Source organism: Stylophora pistillata, chromosome 2, assembly GCF_964205215.1.
Source record: "Stylophora pistillata chromosome 2, jaStyPist1.2, whole genome shotgun sequence".
NCBI lineage: Eukaryota > Metazoa > Cnidaria > Anthozoa > Scleractinia > Pocilloporidae > Stylophora > Stylophora pistillata.
The window spans coordinates 17,714,035-17,734,494 of NC_142520.1; the positions used below are offsets into that span (position 1 = coordinate 17,714,035).

General features: G+C 37.6%; 1 protein-coding gene across 1 annotated transcript; it reads right to left on the reverse strand.

Moving 5' to 3' along the window:
• Positions 1–247: 247 nt before the first annotated feature.
• LOC111322704 (uncharacterized) lies at positions 248–17,196 on the reverse strand. The gene is made up of 7 exons (XM_088748718.1): positions 16,935–17,196; positions 2,241–2,297; positions 1,803–1,862; positions 1,365–1,409; positions 1,101–1,166; positions 564–620; positions 248–387 (listed from the first exon to the last, which is right to left on the reverse strand). Exons 1-7 carry the CDS (start codon positions 17,134–17,136, stop codon positions 260–262), a joined length of 615 nt encoding a protein of 204 aa, XP_088604844.1. The 5' UTR covers positions 17,137–17,196; the 3' UTR covers positions 248–259.
• Positions 17,197–20,460: the final 3,264 nt, after the last annotated feature.

Below are 20,460 nucleotides of genomic sequence, written 5' to 3' on the forward strand. Positions count from 1 at the left end.
ACTTTTTGGATTTAATGAGATGTACCACGTGGCAGCTATGTATTATATATCCGAGCAAATATCTGTAAAGCTATAAATGTTATAAAAAGTAATTCAGCTCCACAAATTCAAATGTGACAATGTTGAATTTCAGTACTTCAAGACAGTTTCTGGCCCTTCACTGTGACGACGCATAATAATTCTCAAGTGTTCTGTTTTGTGCTTTCAATTCAGGGACTTCTTTTTTCGACTTTCTTCAGGCGATAAGTTAGACTGATTATCATTCACGATATAACTGCTTTGAGTGTACATTGACTGATTTATTAGGAATTTTACCCTTATCTGCAATCTCCATGTCAGGCTCAAGCCCCTTCTCTTCTTGTTCAACTTTATTGGCTTCATAAAGTTCTGTATTTGCCAAAAAAAGGACACTAGTACTCAGTCTTTCAATCTTGTCTCTTACCTGAACTTATTAAAGAATCACTGATTTTTCCAGTGACTAGAAAGATGAAAGATATGCTTCCACAGCTGATTTAGTGCATTAACCTCTGAAGTGACCAATAAAAAGCTTTCCTGTCATTTACCTTTCTCACTAGGTACTGGAGTTTCATCACTCTCCACTTTCTCCTCAGATTCGCCAGCTGTGGGATAACAAAGTTCTGAATTACAAAAAGGTATAAGTACCATTTAAAACCCTGCCCCTCTATTAAGCCATTAAATTTGCCCAGTCTGCCGTTAATTCCATAAGAAATAATGATCTTAAGGTAGTAGCAATCTTATAATACGAATATTAAAAAAAAAAACCGAGGAGGAACTGTAACTTTATTTCAAGTGATAGAATCTATTTAAAATGGAATTTATAGCTCTTTATATTTTCATATGTCGAAAATAACTAAATTTCAAATGTAAATACATTAGTAATAGGTTGCTAAGGAAGATCTCAAAACAAAATGTATTTAAAAATCTGCTGACTCTGATTGAAATAAGTAGAATACATAGATAGAATATTAAAAATAATAATAATAATAATAATAGTAATAATTATAAACTTCAACAGTACGCAGAAATGAATTAAAGTTATGTTAAGCAATGTACAGTTCCTAAGAAATAAAAGTTTTTACCTTCCTCAGTTAGCTCTTCAGTGTCAGGAGTGTCTTCACTTTCCACTTTCTCTTCAGATTCCCTGGCTGAAATATTAATGATAATAATAATAATAATAATAATAATAATAATAATAATATATTGATATCAATAATAGTGGCAATAATTGCAATAATAGAAATGAATGATCATAATTATAACTATAATTATAACACGCTTGAATTGTATGCAGAAATATATTAATATTAAGCAGGGTACACTTCCTAAAAAAACGTCATATTTACCTTCCTCACTTAGCTCTTCAGTGTCAGGCTTTTTTTCTCCTTGACCTGAAGAAATACATGTTAAACAAATTGAACTCAACGATTGATGTTTAGTTTAATACTTACAATTTACGAAGTGATCGAGATTTTAGGAAGATTAATGCTTATTCGAGAACGTAGAAACAGTCAGAGATAAACTTTGACCATCTTTTAAAGCCTTTGCTGGAGGGTTACTAATATACCCAATCATCATTGTCTCTGTTTCTCGTGTACTGAATGAGTGCCTTTAACTCTTGAGTGACAAATAATATCAATATTATTAATAATAGTAATAATAATAATAAAGCTAATAGTAATAATGATAATTATAATGATAATAATAAGCTTGAATTGCATGCGTAAGTAAACTAAAGTTATGCTAAGCAATGTACATTTCCTTGAAAAAAACCTCATATTTACCTTCCTCAGTTAGCTCTTCAGTGTCAGGATTTTTTCCTCCTTCTTGACCTCCAGAAATACCTGAGCAAATCATACTAACCCATTGATGTTTGTTCGACCACGTGATCGAAATTTTGGAAACATAACTGATTATTCGAGAGCGTTGAAACGGTCACAAGTAAATTCTAGGACCTCTAAAAGCATTTGCTATGGGGCCACCAGTTTACCCGGTCACCACTATCTCTGTTGCGTCAAGGCATATGTAAGTGCATATGCAAGGCCTACCCGTAGATTTTCTTGATAAAAGATACATGAGTGTTCAGTCACTCAGTAGTGTTTTTATCTAAGAATTTTAAGACCTCTTTTTTTCAGTTTCTACCAAATTTGAAATATTCTATAGCAACTCATATAGAGCCTTGATATCTTGATTGACCAAGTAAAAACGATTTTCTTCTTTACCTTTGCAGCTTTGCCCTAGAATCTCTTGACTCTCCAGTTGCTCCTCAGATTTTCCTGCTGTGTGATAACAAAGTTATTGGTTTAAATGAAGTATGAGAACTCTGAGAGTGACGTATAGAATACAATTATAATGTAACCTTCATAGTCATTGTGCAGGCTAACACTATTGCCGTCAAATAGATAAGGTGAATTTCATTATAAACCCGGCCCACAGGTAGGCCAGGTAATTGGCCCAGTTAGCTAGGAGTTTCATTGTTTTTATCTTGCTCACTTGACTCTTAAGTCTTAGCTTTTTTTTCTTCTTCTCGACCTACGAAGTACATTACAAACAGAAGGTACTTATTGAATGATGTTATTCTGTTTGTTTGTTTGTTTGTTTGTTTCATTTTGGGAGATCACCAGGGAGATAAAAGTGAGAGAGAGAGTGTTGAGACAGAGGTAAATTTTTTCAACTTGGTACAGCTTTTGTTGAAGGGCCACCAATTAACCATATAACTATTATCCCTGTTACCTTAGGTACGCAATGAGTGCCTAAATAAGACCTACACGTATGAGCCCGCAACCTCTGACTCTATCAACGCAGAGGTGAAGCTGCTGTTCGCTTTCGGTCAGCTGTTTGTTTTGCAAAAGAATCGAATTGAGAGCATCTTGACATTATTAAAGTAAAGTGATTGGCTCACTGAAACCGGCCACAGTTGCTGTATCGACGCATATATCTAAAATGACTGACACCAAGCTGAGGTTAACTTTCAGTCAGACTTTTTTTTTAATAACTTTCAATTGAATGTATCTTAACATTATGAAAAGTTAGATAATGTGCTCACTGAAATCGCACAAATTACTGTATATATTTTACTCTTGTATCAATGTACACCAACGATGAGTCTCCTCCATCAAAAAGGGTTCCCGTAGGCACCTTAACCTTCAATCACTTATCATCAGTTCCGTAGATCTGCTATAACTATATCAATATAGAGGATTGCAGTCCGGATATTATTGCATCGCTCTCACAATAGCAACATAACTTGGAAGGATAGTCAACACCTCCTGATAATGATTGTTTACAGCAACGTGCAGGGTAAGTGGATATTTTGTTCAAAAAGCTGCAGTTTGGATTTAAAATGCGAGACAGTCGAGTTTGCGCGTGCATGTGTATACTTTTGACCAACTGACGGCTCCGTCAAATCTGTGCATTTTACCTTACTTTAAAACTTAATTAAATCGCACTGAGCAATTTCTCCGAAAAGTCCTTCGAAGATCGAAAGAACTATACTTTGCCTTCCAAAAGCCAGATTTCGGGTCAATTATTCTGTTTAGTTCACAATTAAATAACGTGTTCATTTTGACCTATATTTAATCTAGTCGAATCATGTCTAATAACGGCCGTCCCGGTCAACATATCGGCCAACTATCGGTCGACTGTCGACCGACTATAGGCCGACTATCGGTCGACATATCGACCGATAGTTGACCGACAGTCGACCGATATATCGGTCATCTATCGGCCGATATGTCGACCGATGTGTAGCGATCAACTATCGGTCATGTATCGGCCAAGCATCGGCCAAGTATCGGTCAAGTATCGGTCAAGTATCGGTCAAGTATCGGTCAAGTATCGGTCAAGTATCGGTCAAGTATCGGTCAAGTATCGGTCAAGTATCGGTCAAGTTTCGTTTAAGTGTCGGTAAAGTATCGATTCAATTACTGACCATATCGATGATCATGTGTACAAAGGGCATAGAAAACAAACTTCAAATGCACCCCTGTAAATCTAAATTGATGTGTATTGGCTCCTCGTATAATTTGAACAATAAGAATACCGAACAATCCGTTGTGGTAAACAACATACCCGTTTCACGAACTTAAACATAAATGCGTGGGAGTTCAGATAGGTGAAAAACTGAGCTGGGAAAGTCATATTGATATGATTTGTTTGAAGGCCAGTGCGGGTATTGAAGTTATGATATGCATTTCAACACGGGAGTTTTCAGTTTCTAGGATTTCCATTAATTTTATTCTTATGGATTTTATTAAGAGAGTTCTTGGATGAGTTTTTGAGACTAGTTGGTATCCCATTTCAGGTTTTAAGGCCAACAGGTGAAAAAGCCTTTTTTTTAACATTAAGCGAAGGAATTTTTAGTATAAAAATGCTCATACATTGAAGAACGTGTGCCGTAAGAGTGAACGCTGGAAATTTTCGAAAACAAATTCGAAATATTACTTGGTGCAGAGGTAGCATTGATGTCGTATATTAAATTAGCAATTTTCTCATAATACTGTAATTCTAGTGGAAGAAGTTTTCCTTTCAAAAAACTGAAAGGGTATTGCATGCTCCCTTACTGGGGCAAAGTGAATAAGACGGAGTAAGCGTTTTTGTGAGACAAGAAGACCATTTAACAAGGTCTTAGATGCACTTCCCCAAGAAGTTAATCCATACGTTATAAAAGGTGCAATGAGGGATTTATAACTATCAAGAAGAGTTCCATTAGGAACGAAATGTTTTAGCCTCGCAATTAGACTGACAGTTTTACTTAGTTTTAGGGTATAGATATGGTTTTTCCAACTTAGACTAGACTTTAGTTCATAATAGTTAAACTCTTAAGATTATAGACCAACGACATTATTAATCTTGTATTATTAGTTGCAATCTCTTTTTTACGTATGTACAAACACGCCCTCTATGTAAACCAGCTGATTTTTCTTTGGGCTAGCCTGTTTCTTTCATTTAATAAAGTATACCTACCTACCTACCTACCTACCTACCTACCTACCTACCTACCTATTTACCTACCTACCCGCGCTAGGATGTCGATTACTGGTATCGGTTACCGGACAACTCAACCCCTGGACAATTAGCCCCAGACGATTAGCCCCTCGTCTTTGGGCAATTAGCCACCTTTCTCTGTACTATTAGCCCCCAACCCACCATCCATGAAAGAAACTATGCTCTTGCTTTTTACTTTACAAACGTTTCCCTATCATGTATTTTGAATTGAACAATGTTGTTGTTATTTGCTTCTGAACTGGATATATGTTTATCCTTTCGGAGGAGACGTCGACTAAGCAGATTTATGAACACTGACTTTAACAACAGTTAAGTTTTGTCTTTTACGTTGTCAAACTACGTATACAAAGGAAAGAAAATACATACGTTACAATATTTTACAGATACAGCTAACTACAGGAATTGCGAAAGTTATAAAAAGAAAATCACTAATTAAACTACTTACAATTCCGGTTGCCTTCTCTTCTTACTTTTTGAAGCAAGGCACGTATCTATTTATCCTCTTACAATAATATGCGTGTTAGGTAATACGCGTATCTTGAAACAATAGGTTTAGCGCCAAACAATGAGTTATTAATTCACGAGGGAAACTCAAACTCGCTACCACTACAAAAACGAAATTCAAGAGGTAAATTCGAAGATAGCCGATTAAAATGATCATACCGCAACAATAGCAACTTTAATTACGCGATGTTCTATTGTCGACAAAAAGGATGGAGGAGCAATTTAAAACTATCACCTCTTTGTTAAAAGCCGAGCGCGCCTCCAGTGTTTTTACTGTTTTTACTAAAGTAGAACGACAACCCTCAAATATCACTGATTGTTTTAGTCCAGCAACTTAACTTAGCCTATTTCTCAATTCTCAATTCCTCAATTTTCTTTTACGTTACTAGTAAAACTAGATAGTTTTAAAACTATCACCTCTTTGTTAAAAGCCGAGCACGCCGCCAGTGTTTTCATCGGAAAGACTAAAGTAGAACGACAACCCTCAAACATCACTGATTTTTGTTAGTTCAGCAATTTAACTTAGCGTTATTCTAATTCCTTAGAATTTTTTTGGAAAAATGCATTTTTTTCTTCTCTTTTATTAACGTTACTAGTAAAACTATCCAGTAAAACTAGATATTTTTAAAACTATCAACCTTTTGTTGAAAGCCGAGCACGCCGCCAGTGTTCTCGCTGCAAGACTAACTTATATCCAGAAAAGGGCACTGGCTGTTATTTTCCCGGTGATAGACAACAGCGATGCTTTAGTCAGCACTAAACTACCAAGCATTGAACGTTACAATGAAGATATTTGTAAGAAGACCTTTAATTCTATTTTAAATGACAAGAGTAACTGGTTAAGAAATCTTTTACCCTCAGCCCATAAGTCGTCTTACCATCTAAGAGGATGCAGGCGTTTCGAAACACCAATGTGGAAAACATATAGGTTCAGGGACACATTTTTATTGAAATCTTGAATTGGGCATGATGTTATATAAATATAGCTTTATTAATTTTAATGATGGGTTTTATCATTTTACATTATTCAATTTCACTTTTAGGCTTATTATTATTCTTACAGTAGTCATACTATTAGATATTCTGTTACAATTTTTGGAAATACGCAATTCAGCCCCTTAGAGGGCTGCCATGTATGTATTTGTGAAATAAACCTTTATCCAAAAATAAACCTTTACCCCATAGTGAAGGGCATTTTCCCCTTTAGGTACCCCTGTGTGAACAGCGCCCTCATGAGCGACTTCCCAACCTCTCTCCCCTGGTGCTGCTTATTCGACACGCCGATAATTTTGCGACGATTTCAATTCCATCTTCGCCGAGTCTCGGCACAATTCCTTCAGCACAACAAACAACAAAAGGCTTTTGTTTAAACTTGTGAGGTCGAATCTACCCCACAAAATATGTACATTATGCAAAACAGCTTTTTAACTTAATTGGTCAATCATCATCAATCCTTTTCATGCCTCATGGCCTAGCTGGCCAATAACAAACGTTAAATTGATCCACGAAAGTTCTATTCCTAATTTTGCAGAACGTTCCCTCGATAATTTGCAACGGACGATCCTTCCTAGATGTAAAGACCTTTTACTACACCGTAAAATACTGACTTGTGTTAAGACCTAATAAAATGCTTTTGCCCTACATACGTTAATTTTTTTCTAGCTAACCAATTAGCGTTTTGAATTTCTCTCCCGCTTCCCACCCGTTCCTCTTCCGCCTCCCGTACCCTCCCCGCCCCGTATTTTTATGAGCTCCCCCCCCCCCACTATTCACCGGCATGTAATTAGAAAAACTTAATAAATCTGTTTCTCCCAAGAAGTCCAGAATGCTGACCTATCTTATTTGTACAGGTGTGCACCCTTTAGTTTTATATCAAATAATAACCTGTTTCAAATATTAGGCTATTGAGGTTCTTGTGCAGAGGGGTTTAAACGTTTTATTTCAAGTGCTTCTTGGTATAGTTTGCACCACATAACAAATTACTCAATTTTAAAATATGTGCATCCTATAATAAATGCGTTATTAACAGATTATTTGTTAAACAACAACAAACATATGAAACATATGTATGAACTGCGGTTATGAGACGTATATGTGAACGATCCTTCGCAGTAAAGCACTATTTGAGCAATAGTGAAAATCAGACCTGAAAAAATTTCTTTTTTTCAGGTCTGATGCACTCTGATCAGGTCTGGCAGAGGTCAGTGGTTCGAATCCCGTACAGGCCAAAAATTTTTTTCAGGTCTGATTTTCACTATTGCTCAAATAGTGCTTTACTGCGAAGGATCGTTCACATATAAGATTATTTGTTGTTAGGCTTTAAAGAAAAGTACACCGAAAGGAAAACCTTTGAATGTGTGCCAAGAAAATGTTTAAGATAACTTAGTTGTGAGAAATTTTGGTTTGTTGTTGCTGTTCTTTAGGCTTTGAATGTAGATGATTATGAAATTAGAATGCTATGCAGTAAGGTTGTTGCAACTTTTTCAAAATAAGAACGAGTAACCAAATATTCCTCCTTTTATCCAACATCCACTTTTAAATTGCAAAAAAAAACATATTTATATTATGCTGTAATAAAACTAATGATTGAATGCCGAGCATCAATGTGAATCAGTTATTATCGTAATTACCATTATCATCATTAGTTTTACTTGCAGGAAAGTAGAAAGTCGAATGGGGGATGGGACGAGATTGAGGAATATTTCATAAGTCCAAGTATTTTGTTTTTAGCTAATTTTTGGGAAACAAAAAGGACAAAAAAGTCCTGGAAGAAAAATAAGTTGAAACAAGAATGTTACTTCACTGCCCTCTTAGCGCGAAAGTAATTCCAGGCTTCAATTCATGTTCCTCCTGAAAAAAATGGTGCCTTTTTTAAGATCAAATAGAGAGATAGTCACTTAAGCTTTTGATGAAATGAATGCACTCAAAACCCATCTCCAAATTTGAGTTTTAGAATGTAATTCTCTTTTCGGATGAGAAATTGCAGTAACAGGTATATATCTTGTAGTAACCGGTATATATCTTCTAGTAAGCGGTATATATCTTGTAGTAACCGGTATATATCTTGTACATCGTCTATTGGGAAGGACAGTACCAATGGTTTTTAAACCAATTGCAAACAGAAGCGGAAGTCGTGCAGCACCTAAAATTTTTGCAGCACCTAAAATTCGTGTCTAAACCTCTCGAACGCGGAGTAACAGTTATATCCCTTCTTTATCGCGCAGAGCCTCCTACCATTCTCCCTCCAAAGAAATGTGAGCGCGATCTCTCATCTCTGTGTGTCTGTGTGTGTGTGTCTTTATTGTTCAAAAGATAAAATTACATATCTTATGTTACATCTAATACAGGAAGTACACTTTCACAAAGCTACATTATACTTAAAAACAATTCTTTTAAAAAAATGTATTCTTAAAACGGTTTGTGCGAATAGCGGGCATGACAGGGGATTTATTTCTCAAATTATACCTCGTGATCTTGGTCTCAGGGAAGTAGGCTCTAAGAGGATGGCTCAGCATAGTTGAAACCTTGCGACAAATTTTGTGATCTTGCGTTTTAAGTAAGTCACCTATCACTAATTTCTTAGATATGTATTTACGTTTAAAACAGCGATCTAAAAACTGCTGGGCTATAGTTAGCTCTGACTCAGAGGCCCCATGCACAGATAGAGCATAAGTGATATTAGGTAGGACAATGGAATTAAATAAAACATCTACTTCTGCTTGGCTACATCCTTCCTTGCGGAGGCATCTGATAACGTATAACCCTTTATTAGCTTTACCTAACTTTTCTTTTAGGTGAGTACTGAATTTGCAGTTCGGCTGAAACGTGAGACCAAGAATGGTTATTGTACTAGTCTGAGGTATGCCAAAAATACTTTTGTAGGCCTCGGCAGTGTGACCTTTTTTATACATAATAAGCTCTTTACATTTAGTAGAATTTGAATTCATTCTATTTTGGCTTGCCCACTGTAAAAACTGATTTATTAAGTCTACAGAGTGATCTTTATAATAATATACCGGAGCAATAATCGTACAGTCATCAGCGTATTTGAAACCAAGTGTCTCGTTCCCTAATTTAATTTCCAGATCGTTAAGAAATATATTGAACAAATAAGGTCCTGAAACACTACCCTGGGTTGTGCCCTTGTTAACTGTTTTCCAATTACAGACATGATTCCCGAAAATAACTCTTTGTTTTCTATCTCGCAAAAAACCTAACCACCAGTTTATGATATACGGGTTAAGTGGTAGACTCTTAAGTTTCTCAGCAAGGAGTTGATGGCTCACAGAGTCAAAGGCCTTACTGAAATCCATCGCGAACATCCGCACTGCCTTGCACTTGGGATCATCAAGAAACTTGCAGATCTTATTCTGTATAAGTAGCAGAGCATCTGTGCAGCTCCCTCCTTCTCTATACGCGAATTGACTATTCAACAGCTGTTCCTCTACCGGCCTTTGGGCGTGAATCTTATAGACTGCCTTTTCCAGGGCTCTTGCTATTACAGGGGTTACGTTGATCCCCCGGAAGTCCCCTCTTGCCACTGGAACATCAACTTTTGGCAGTGGGTTTATACTTGCCCTTTTCCACGATCTAGGCCATTGGTGCGTAGCGAGAGACAAATTCCATAGCTTAGTAATGATTGGAGTGAGGATCTCCGCATGGTCTTTCCACACCCAATACGGAATTTGGTCAGGACCAGTTGCAGTCTTCTTTAGAGTACTCAGTGAGTTCCATACATATCGTTCACTAATTTCCGGGACTTTCACCTCAGGACCAATTTCAAGTAACGCGGGCTCAACGTAATCGCCATCCGTACACAGGTCACCGAAATACTCGTTCAAATCTTGAGCGGTCTCTCTATCCAGCGAAACGTTTGTGGACCGCCGGCGTTGAGATATCAAGTCTACGTTTTTCCACCATTCTCTGCTCCCCATTTTGCCCTCCAGAAGCATCCTTCTGTTTTCGCCAATAACCTTCAACACATTTCTACTAAGCTCTCTATGCTTATTAGTACGTAAAACAGAGATGCGAGACTTGCTACGTAGCATGTATTTAACTAGCGGTGTCATCCAACTTGGATCACGGGACGAAAGGGAAACCGTTCGTAAAGGCATGCACCAGTTAATATTTGCCAGGATCTTCAATTCTAAGATGTTCACAGCTGTTTCGATACTATCCGCCTCCAAAACATCATCCCAGCATTCTGATGCGAGGGCAAGGTAAAGAGCTTGCTTCCTATGCTCACGACAATCCCTAAATTGCACTTTCTTACGAATAGGCTTGAGTTTCTTGCCCGCTGGAACTATAAATCCAATGTGATCCGTCTTAATCAGCATCTTTATAGATAAAGCTTTTCCGAAGAGCTCTGGCTTATCTGTAAGACAATTATCCAAAAATGAATTCCCTCGTGTTGGAAAATCCACTAAAGCAGTCCAACCAGTAATGCGTTTAAGTCTCGTGAGATCAAGGTGATTAAGATCGCCACCGCAAACAATAGTAGCGTTTGGGTGATTATCCAGCATTGTGTCAAAGACATTAAGAAGATAATCCATTAAATCGCATTGCTGGTATGATGTCTTCGGGGGGTGATAAAGACCAGATAAAAGAATGTAATTCCCACTTGGCAGCAACACAGTCAGGCAAATAAACTCGTATAAATTAGAACGATAAACATCAATAACTGAAAGATTACTCCTTGTATAGATAGCAACACCTCCCCCATTCCTTAGATCGCATCCAGACCAATTCCTATCCCTTCTGAAGATATTATAACCCGAGATATTGACCACCGTATCGGGTACCTCAATTTTTAAATGAGTTTCCGACACAACACAAGCATCGATGTCATTATTTCTTAAGTCGGCCTCCAGAGCCACAACCGCTCGCACCCGACTAGTTGTTTTCCCCAAACTACAGATGTTAATAAACAAAAGTTTAGGGACAGCAAGCTGACCAGAACTAACAGAGGTGTGTTCGCAGGACACCACTTGTTTTGGTACACTGACGAGATTGCTAGGGTTTCGTCGTTTTTCAACCCGCAGCCGGGGAATAGCAAACCCGCTTTCCGCCCTTCGTCCAATGACGACAGAAATATTCTGAATAGATCTCTCCTTCACATGCTGAACATTTTTTCTCAAACCTCCCCGTTTACCACGAAACCTGAGCAGCTGTAGTTTCTTAAGCGTCTCTAAGACAGGGCTCGAAGGTTTACCAGATTTATTTCTCAAACCGAGTAAATAGTTTCTTCCATAACATGAAATCTTACTTTCGTCCGACCAGGTTTGCTTTCGTAGATCATAGCTCTTCTCTGAAGAAATAGGACCAGGGTTCGTCTCCACATCCATAAAAACTGTAATGTCTATCGTTAACAGGGAGCAATCCGTCGCCGCAAGCAGTATATAACCATGTTTAACCCATTTCATGATAGGCCTTCGAAGTCTATCATGGCGGTGCACTCTTGTTGAGTAGCACTTACGAGCTGAGAAGGAGATTCCAAAGACGTCGCAACCAACCGAACTTTTTCCTCTCCAAATAGGCTTGAGAGAGTCAAAGTCTTCATCCAAGTATATATTGTAAAAAAATTGAAGCTTAAAATTGATTAAAATAGCTAATAGAAGAGGAGCCAATATCCTCGTGGCCGCCATACTCGGCGCCTGCGCAATTCAATCTCTCTCCTCAGCCTCCTTGTGATGCAATTAGTTCACTGTGGATGAGACTGTCTACAGCCATTTCCAGAAAAGATGTTGTACTAAAGCATAAAAACGACAATACCTATGCAATGGGTATTTTATTTTGAGGGCGAAGGACAGGTCGTAAGACGCGAATGAATGTAAATGACAACTCGAAGATATAGCCTACCGATAAAAAAGCAATTGTAAGAACATATCACGCAACACCCCAAAGAGAGGATTATGAAATCCATGCTGAATACGTTTTTATTTTAAGGAGGCTTCAACAGATCTTTTTACCGCACGGTTAGTTCCTCGACAGAAACACTCTACTGTTTAAATAGTTCTGAGACATAAACACTCTACTGTCTTTATTATTCACCACTGAATTTTCTTCCGCCCGCCAGTGGAAAACTAGTCAAAACCCACTAAATGCAGATCAATCAAATATTTATACATGCGTACAACCTGTCACAAATGTCAATAATTCGCAACCGTACATTTGCTAAATAATACGTTCTACCTGTCAGAATTAAAAAGTCACTGCTTTTCCGATCTGCCTAACTTCGCTGCCGTCAAACCATTCAAAAGTTTTCACGGATGAGTACTATCCATCCGGGTATTTTCCGCGGACGGGTACTATATATATCTTATTGGACGTTTTGTTGTATAGTATCGCTGAGTATTCTTACGAGTTGTGCCGTATTTTTTTAATAATTTTTTTTTTTAATTTTTTTTTTATTAATTTTTTTTTTATTAATTTTTTTTTAAATATAGACGAGTGAGCAGCACTTCTGCGAACAATAGTTGTTAAACTTCTTTTATTTTCTGACGCGTTTCGTCTAACTGTCGTAGACTTCTTCAGGGGGTTTTACAAGTATAACTAAACGTCTGTATTTACAAGCCAAAGCTACAGGGGTCTATGACCGTAAAGGCTTGGCCGGATTTACGAAGAGAAACAGGCGAAGTTGTGAGAAATTTGTGAAAAATTTAACACGTGTAAGGTAAGATGAGAAATATATTTTGGAGGCCACGGTCTTAGCTAAAACCGTGGCCCCCAAAAACTTACTTATATAGATTAGCTATTGTTACAGTTTTCATGTAACACACAGTACAATCTAAGTCTGGCAGAATATTACTGATAACCTTCTTAATACGGGCATGACTGCAGTTGAACGTAGTCTTAAAGACAAGAGTCCTGCTTGGCCGAGATTTATGTTTAGGCGGCCGGGAGATCCAAGTCTCCCTCTCGTAGTAACGCACACCGTGAAACAGCGGCAGTAAAAACTTAAAAAGGATAGGCTCTAAGTCGCAGTCGCTTCCAAAACGGTTTTAGTTACCGTGGCTACCAAAACATATTTCTCACCTTGTCTTACACGTGTTAAATTTTTCACAACTTTTTCACAACTTCGCCTGTTCCTGTTCGTAAGTCCGGCCAAGCCTTTAAATCGCATCGGCCCCTGTAAATTTGGCTTATAAATACAGGTGTTTAGTTATACTTGTAAAAATCCCTAAAGAATTCTACGACAGTTAGACAAAACGCGTAGGAAAATAAAATTTTTAAAACTACTGTTCGCAGAAGTGCTTCTCACTAGTCTATATTTAAAACTTTTTTTAAAAAAATAAGAAAAAATAATTAAAAAAATACAATGAGTAAAAATACTTAGCAATACTACACAACAAAACGTCTAATAAGTTATTTATTATCCAACACGCCAAACTGTTATTTCAGTGTGGGCGAATTTCGTGGATATTTATTTACGGGGAGTGCATGACAGAAGTATGCGAAGCGAAAAGGAATTGGCGCGTTGTCGTGTTGCTGTTTCTATTTTATTCAATAAATGAAGAAATTTCCAGGTCGTCTAGCTGTTTTTCTTCATTGGATTCATCTAATAAACTTGGCTGTATATTTGCCTGCCATTCTGACTCTTTGTCGTCGGAAATATGATTCAAATTGTCGGCCATTTTTTTCCTAACTACAATTCAACTCTTCGCTTGCGCGATGCGAGAAAACCTGTTTAACCGGTACTCTAGAGTACAAATACCGCGTGATATTTGTACTCGTCAATTGCGTTATTTGTACTTTTTGAAGTGTAGTTGGATAATAAAGGCTGACAGTGTCTCTCCACGGATAAACTCTAGCGCGTCACGTGATCAATTTAAACCAATAAGAATAGGAGAAAATTTAGTGGTGAACTATAAAGGTCTGATAGTTGCCCCTTGGAAATTTGATGTTCTTAAAACCAGCATATTTGGCCTCGATGCTTCGCTTCTTGGGAAAATATTTGTTTTAAGAACATCAAATTTGCGAGGGGCAACTATGAGCCGAAAGTTCCTAGATAGAAACACTCTATTGTTGAAATAGATTTAGCCAAGCCTAAAGGCGGACCTCGCATTATTTTTACCATACGTTTCAAAAGCACAACGCCGTGCCTTATATACTGGGGAGATATATTTGCTTTAACTACTTTTTGTGTGTGTATTCTTCTTTCTCTACGGATGTGTGTGCGTGTGCCTAGTTGCCTTTTTTGTTATTTTAGTTTTTCTTTTTTTTAATTCCTGTTTTATATGTAAAAGTAAGAAAATGCTTTAAATAAATTTATCAAAAAGAAAAAAATAAAAAGAGCAATCGGAGCTGAAACTGGTCAAAAGGAGGCTGATGAAATGGAATCCACATGAAAAAAGTCCCTCGGTAGGTTTTAAGTGGATAACTCTGAGTGCTACGGTTTGTTTCGCATTGGATTTGATTTTTAATAAAATGAAATGAATGAAAACTTTCCCAAACAACTCACAGGAAGATGAAAAGGAGAATGAAATCATTGTTGGATCCAGGATTGTGAACATTGACATTTTTATGAAAGGAAAATAGAGAAGTGCAAGTTGTTGCCTTAAAAATAAACATAATGTTTAAGTGAACAGAGATCAAGAAAGTGTAGGCGAGATTTGATTCACAGACGGCAGAATCAGAAGAAAATATTTATCTCAAACTTGTGAGAAAGATTGTTGATACCTCTCTAAAAAAGTTGTATATTACAGCTAACAAAGTGAAACTTACATTTTTTAAGAAAGAATATACTGCTAATGAAGCAATTGTAAAAACATAACAAGCAACACCCCGAGGCAAGGGTTACGTAACCCATAAGAAATATATTACTTCGCTGTAAGGCCTTGGAATTCGCTGAAGGAGGCGACACGCGCAAAGAGAAATTTAAATTGGATTCCAAATGCAGATACAAAATTTACATCCTAAGTATGAGGTAGTCGTATTATTTATTAGAAGTTTACATCTTTTATCGTAGGATAGCCCCCTCCCTCGGGGGGATGAGTATTGGTCAAGTGTCGGTCAAGCATAAGTGCTGTATCGGTCAAGTATCGGTCATGTATCGGTCATGTATCGGTCATGTATCGGGCGAGTATCGGTCGAGTATCGATGGTGTAAGAATGTATCGATCGACAGTCGGCCGACTACCGTCCGACTATCGACCGACTACCGGCCGACTATCGACCGACTATCGGTTGATATATCGGCCGACTATCGATCGCTGTATCGGTCAAGCATCGGTCATGTATCGGTCAAGTATCGGTCATGTATCGGTCAGGTATCGGTCATGTATCGGTCGAGTATCGGTCGAGTATCGATTGTGTAAAAATGTATCGGTCGACACGGCTAGCGACCGACTATCGGTCGCGAGTCGGTCGACTACCAGCCGACTATCGATCGAGTACCGGCCGACTATCGACCGACTATCGGTCGATATATTGGCCGACTATCGGTCGACATATCGACCGATAGTCGGCCGATATATCGAGCGACCGTTAGTAGACATGATCCATCTAGTCAGAAGAAGGACGGATGGATTCGATTAGATTGTGTATACAAACAATCAAGAATTGCTCAAATTGTTGTCAATCTAAATTTTACTATATTTGCTTTTCATGACTTGGTACTTTTTATCGGTCCAAGCGTTTTAATTGGTGCGCGATACTCCGAGACTCGTCTGAAATTTTGAGCTACTAAAATGGCATTTTGGCGTTATTATCGATTTTCTCGAAAATAAATCGATATTCAGCCAAACGAGGGATTCAGTGGTTTGTTTCACTGTAAGGTCCACCGAACTTGAGGATATGAGCCGAGTCGATTTTTTGGCCACTGCCACGATATTTCGAAAATGTTCCATTTTCGGCCGCATTTGCTCTTTAAGGATTAAAAGGATTGAGGAGTCAAATGATTCATCAGCAATAAGTATAAACCTACATAAAGAAGGAAAAAAATTTCCTTTTATGAGGCCGATTTGTTCAAAGTTTATAGAAAAAACGACGTGCGTTTTGGTTTGTTTTGACACGCGCAGAAGTAAATATGCCGGTTAGCTGCACTCGTTCCGAATTGTAATGATGATATTGTAACCAAATATTTTCACAAGACACTGCACTGTTAAAATTCACAATATGAAGGGCAAAGCTTGTACACTCATAGAGAATTAGTCAATAGCCCACTAGGAGCCCGTAATGTCATTTTCTTTGTAAGCTTTTATTACTATCCTAAGGTTCCACTGAGAAAGTTAACGAAGCGCTTCCAGTGTGGCTATGTGACGTTCACATTGGCAGTGACCATTTGACGGCGACTTATACCAGAGAACAAAAGAGTCACCTCCTCCCTTCTGGGTGATATAGATGATTACAAAAGTTATCATTATAAACCCACACCTCATTTACTATGTGTAATGTAAAGAATTGTACCTTGTGTGGTATGAAGGCTGATATAGTGTACTTCATGGATGTGTCCCAACACAAGTGTCCTGCTTTTGTCAACAGGACATTGTGGCCGTAAAATGACATCATGAGCAGGGGAAAGACTGCTGACCACGTGAATGCAAGTTTTGTAGCAGTTTGCGGCGGCATATAGAATAACATGGTCACCCCAAGCGCCATCTTGTTCCATGTACGTTACGTAATCAGCCCATGATTGATGTCCATGGACGAAGTGAAACAGATCTGTTTCATCCGGCTGTGAGAGTAGTGAAATAGTGAACAAAACTTAGAGTGTAAAGTTAATGGTACAATGGACCAAGTTGAGTACGTTGGAAGGAGTCATCGTATGAGTAAATAAACAACGAGATACTAAACAACAGTAAGTGCGGATAATAACCAATCAGTGTAACGAACATAAGGATCTACATTGGAATTAGCGTTCTCAACTCCGGCATTTTCCCTTTTGAAACATCGAATATCTGGTGTCCGCCTTATCCAGAGTCAAGGTTATCCAATTAGTATTGACCTGTCTGGGGGAGATTCAAGTGCAAAGTACTTTAAAAAAACCTTGGGTTGCCTGCGTTCTTCATAGGATAAAGCCCTTATCAGAAGGAGGTCTAAATTCATCCGTGACCCGGACATGGTCTCTACTAAAAATCTTGAGCCACAGAAAGTCTTTTAACGGGCAATGCAGAAATATTAAACAACTATTCTTCGAAATAAAAGTGAATAGGGGTAAGTATTTACTGAGGCGAGTGGTTAACATAGAGTATAGGACGTCAACTTACTAGTTTAGGGTTTTTTCTGAGGTACTGGGCCAATATTTGTCTTAATTCGCCATGTTTGATTTTGATTCCCAAAGCAATTTCCAGTTGATCTGACAAAGCATAGAACATACAGTTTCCTGATCCTTCATTGTCAACAATTTTGAAGCCCTTGTCTGAAGCAATTTTCTTCAACTCAAGTTTTAGGTCTGTCTTTTCATTCACTCTCCTTGCCTCGAGTTGCATGTGCTGAAGCTGAGCAATTAATTCAACCGAACCTAAATGGACAAAAAGATGAATACCATTGCTATCGATGAAGCAAATAGTTACTTTTTAGTTAGACTTATTTATCACGTAATAAATTCGAAAACTTAAAACATTGAATGGTTATTGTCAATACGCCAAACTAGATCTGTGCTATATGGATAACGAGGATAAATTCCTCAGACAATAAAAGGTAGATGTTACTTATGTAAAGGGATGATAACACCAAATCTCTTCCCACCTATGTCATATGAGGAAACCATAGCCTAATCTTTACTTTTTTTAAAGTGCACATACGTAATATATCAGAGCAAAAAAGAAATCCCATGGTTTCACTCTAGATGTATCAATATTTTCAAGACCTACCGTTTCATAGATTAATGAATTCTAATAGGAATTATTGAGTTCAGAGCTTTCCCATTTCATTGTCCACTTTAATAATTGTGAAATGACGTATCAATGTAATTAAGTATGCAAATAATTTGGATTTATTATCCAACTACACCTAGACGAGTACAAATAACGCCATAGACGAGTACGAATATCGCGCGGTATTTTTATTCGTCTATTGTAGTATCGGTTAAACAAGTTTTCTCGCATCACGCAAGCGAAGAATTGGATTGTAGTTACGAAAAAAAAAAAAAAAAACAAGTGGCGGACAATTTGAATCATATTTTCGACGACGAAGAGTCAGAATGGCTGGCAAATATAGTTCCAAGTTCATTAGATGAATCGAACGAAGAAAAACAGCTTGACGACCAGAAAATTTCTTCATTTAATGCAGAAAATAGAAACTGCGACACAACAACGGGCCAATTCCGTTCCGCTTCGCATACTTCTGTCACGCACTCCCCGTAAATGAAATCCGTGAAATTCGTCGCACAGAAATAATAGTTTGGCCTGTTGGATAATAAATAACTTATCAGGCGTTTTGTTGTGTAGTATCGCTGAGTATTTTCACGTGTTATTTTCATTTTGACTCGCCCTACGGGCTCGTCAAAATACGGCACAACTCGTAAAAGTACTCAACGATACTACACAACAGAACGTCTAGTAAGATATATATATCAACAAAGTTAAAATGGTAAATTGGCCACCGTTACGATTACAAAAGCTGACGTTTCGAGCGTTTGCTCTTCGTCGGAGCGAATAGAGGAATTGTGAGTTGTGTGTACTTTTAAAGGCAGAAAATGGAGCTACGTTATTGGTGGGAACATGGCAACGAGAAAAACACGAATAAATAAGTATACAGATGGAGTACAGACCTGATTGCGGAGCAGGCAGTTTAGGGGCTTCTACTTCTGGGATTTCGTTGTGTTTTATTTCTTGCATTTCAATCTGTTCTCCTGTGAGGATAAAAGTGCAAAAAAAATAGGACTACCCAATGGAAGAAAAGAAACGAAAGAAATTTATTACACGCAGAACCCTGCCGAAGAGGGGAGAAAGCTTTTTCTATCTAATTACACTGGAAATACTCGTGTTTTACCGTTGTTAGCGCCTTCGTCTTCATTTCCGATTTTTCTCTGCTGATTATTCCCTGCTTCTTCTGTGCCGTGAAAAAACAATCAATTTGTAGTGAAATTCTCAAACCGGAGAAAAAACTAATGTCGAGCTTTTCGAAATATTGATTATGAAAAATGCTAAATAGCCGATTTGTATCTTCGCCTTGGAACTAGAAACAGAAGTTGATCTATTTATATTTTAAGAATAGTTTAGAAATTTCCGCTCATATTCATAATTCGAGCAGGTTTACAAATTGAGTCCAATCAGTTCAATATTCCTAACAAATGTCTTTAAAGATACCAGCGTCCATAAATTGAAATTAAATCAAGATTTCAAATCGCGTGGTTGCCCCTTTTGAATTTATTCATTTAGTCCTTTGTCCCCAGCTCTACCTTTGAATTTAAAGCCACTCCTTTGACTGATTTTTTCATACCTACTTCTACTGTGGCACTTGATGATCTTAATAATAATTCTGTTTTCACATTTTGCTTATTACACCTTTGTGGCCTCAATTATTTACTTTAATTAATTGGAAACAATGTATTTTTTACCATTTCAAACCTATTTCACCCTTATCCCCTTTCAAAACCTTATAGTATAAGTAAATGAAACATAAAACTGAACTTTTTTGACTTTGTCCACTGCAGCGGAAAATAGATCGAACATTGGCCCACAGCTTCCTCAGTTTTGGTTTCAACACAGCTTGCACCTATACATTAGAAATTTATCCGCTTGTTAGTAAAAACTGGTCTCCATAGGTATGATCAAACGTGAAAAAGAAAGCAACAAGAAAAAGCTGCGCGATCATTTACTGTATTTTTATCTCTTACTCTTTTGTCTCCATTTCGAGTTATTTTGCAATAAAAAGCAATCCTCGACTTAAAATTGATGGTTTTAAAGTATTTCTTGTCAGTCATGAGAAAAAAGAGACCTTCGTCGAAGTAAAATCATCGCCAACATCTCTGGGGACCATCTATCGGTTT

Excerpts from the sequence above, each read along its gene's own strand:
- LOC111322704 (XM_088748718.1), bottom strand. The coding sequence starts at position 17,136 with ATGGAACAAGATGGCGCTTGGGGTGACCATGTTATTCTATATGCCGCC. Across the intron at positions 2,298-16,934 it reads CAGCCTTCATACCACACAAG|CAGGAAAATCTGAGGAGCAA; the intron begins GTACAATTCTTT and ends GTTATCACACAG. Across the intron at positions 1,410-1,802 it reads TGAAGAGCTAACTGAGGAAG|GTCAAGGAGAAAAAAAGCCT; the intron begins GTAAATATGAGG and ends GTATTTCTTCAG.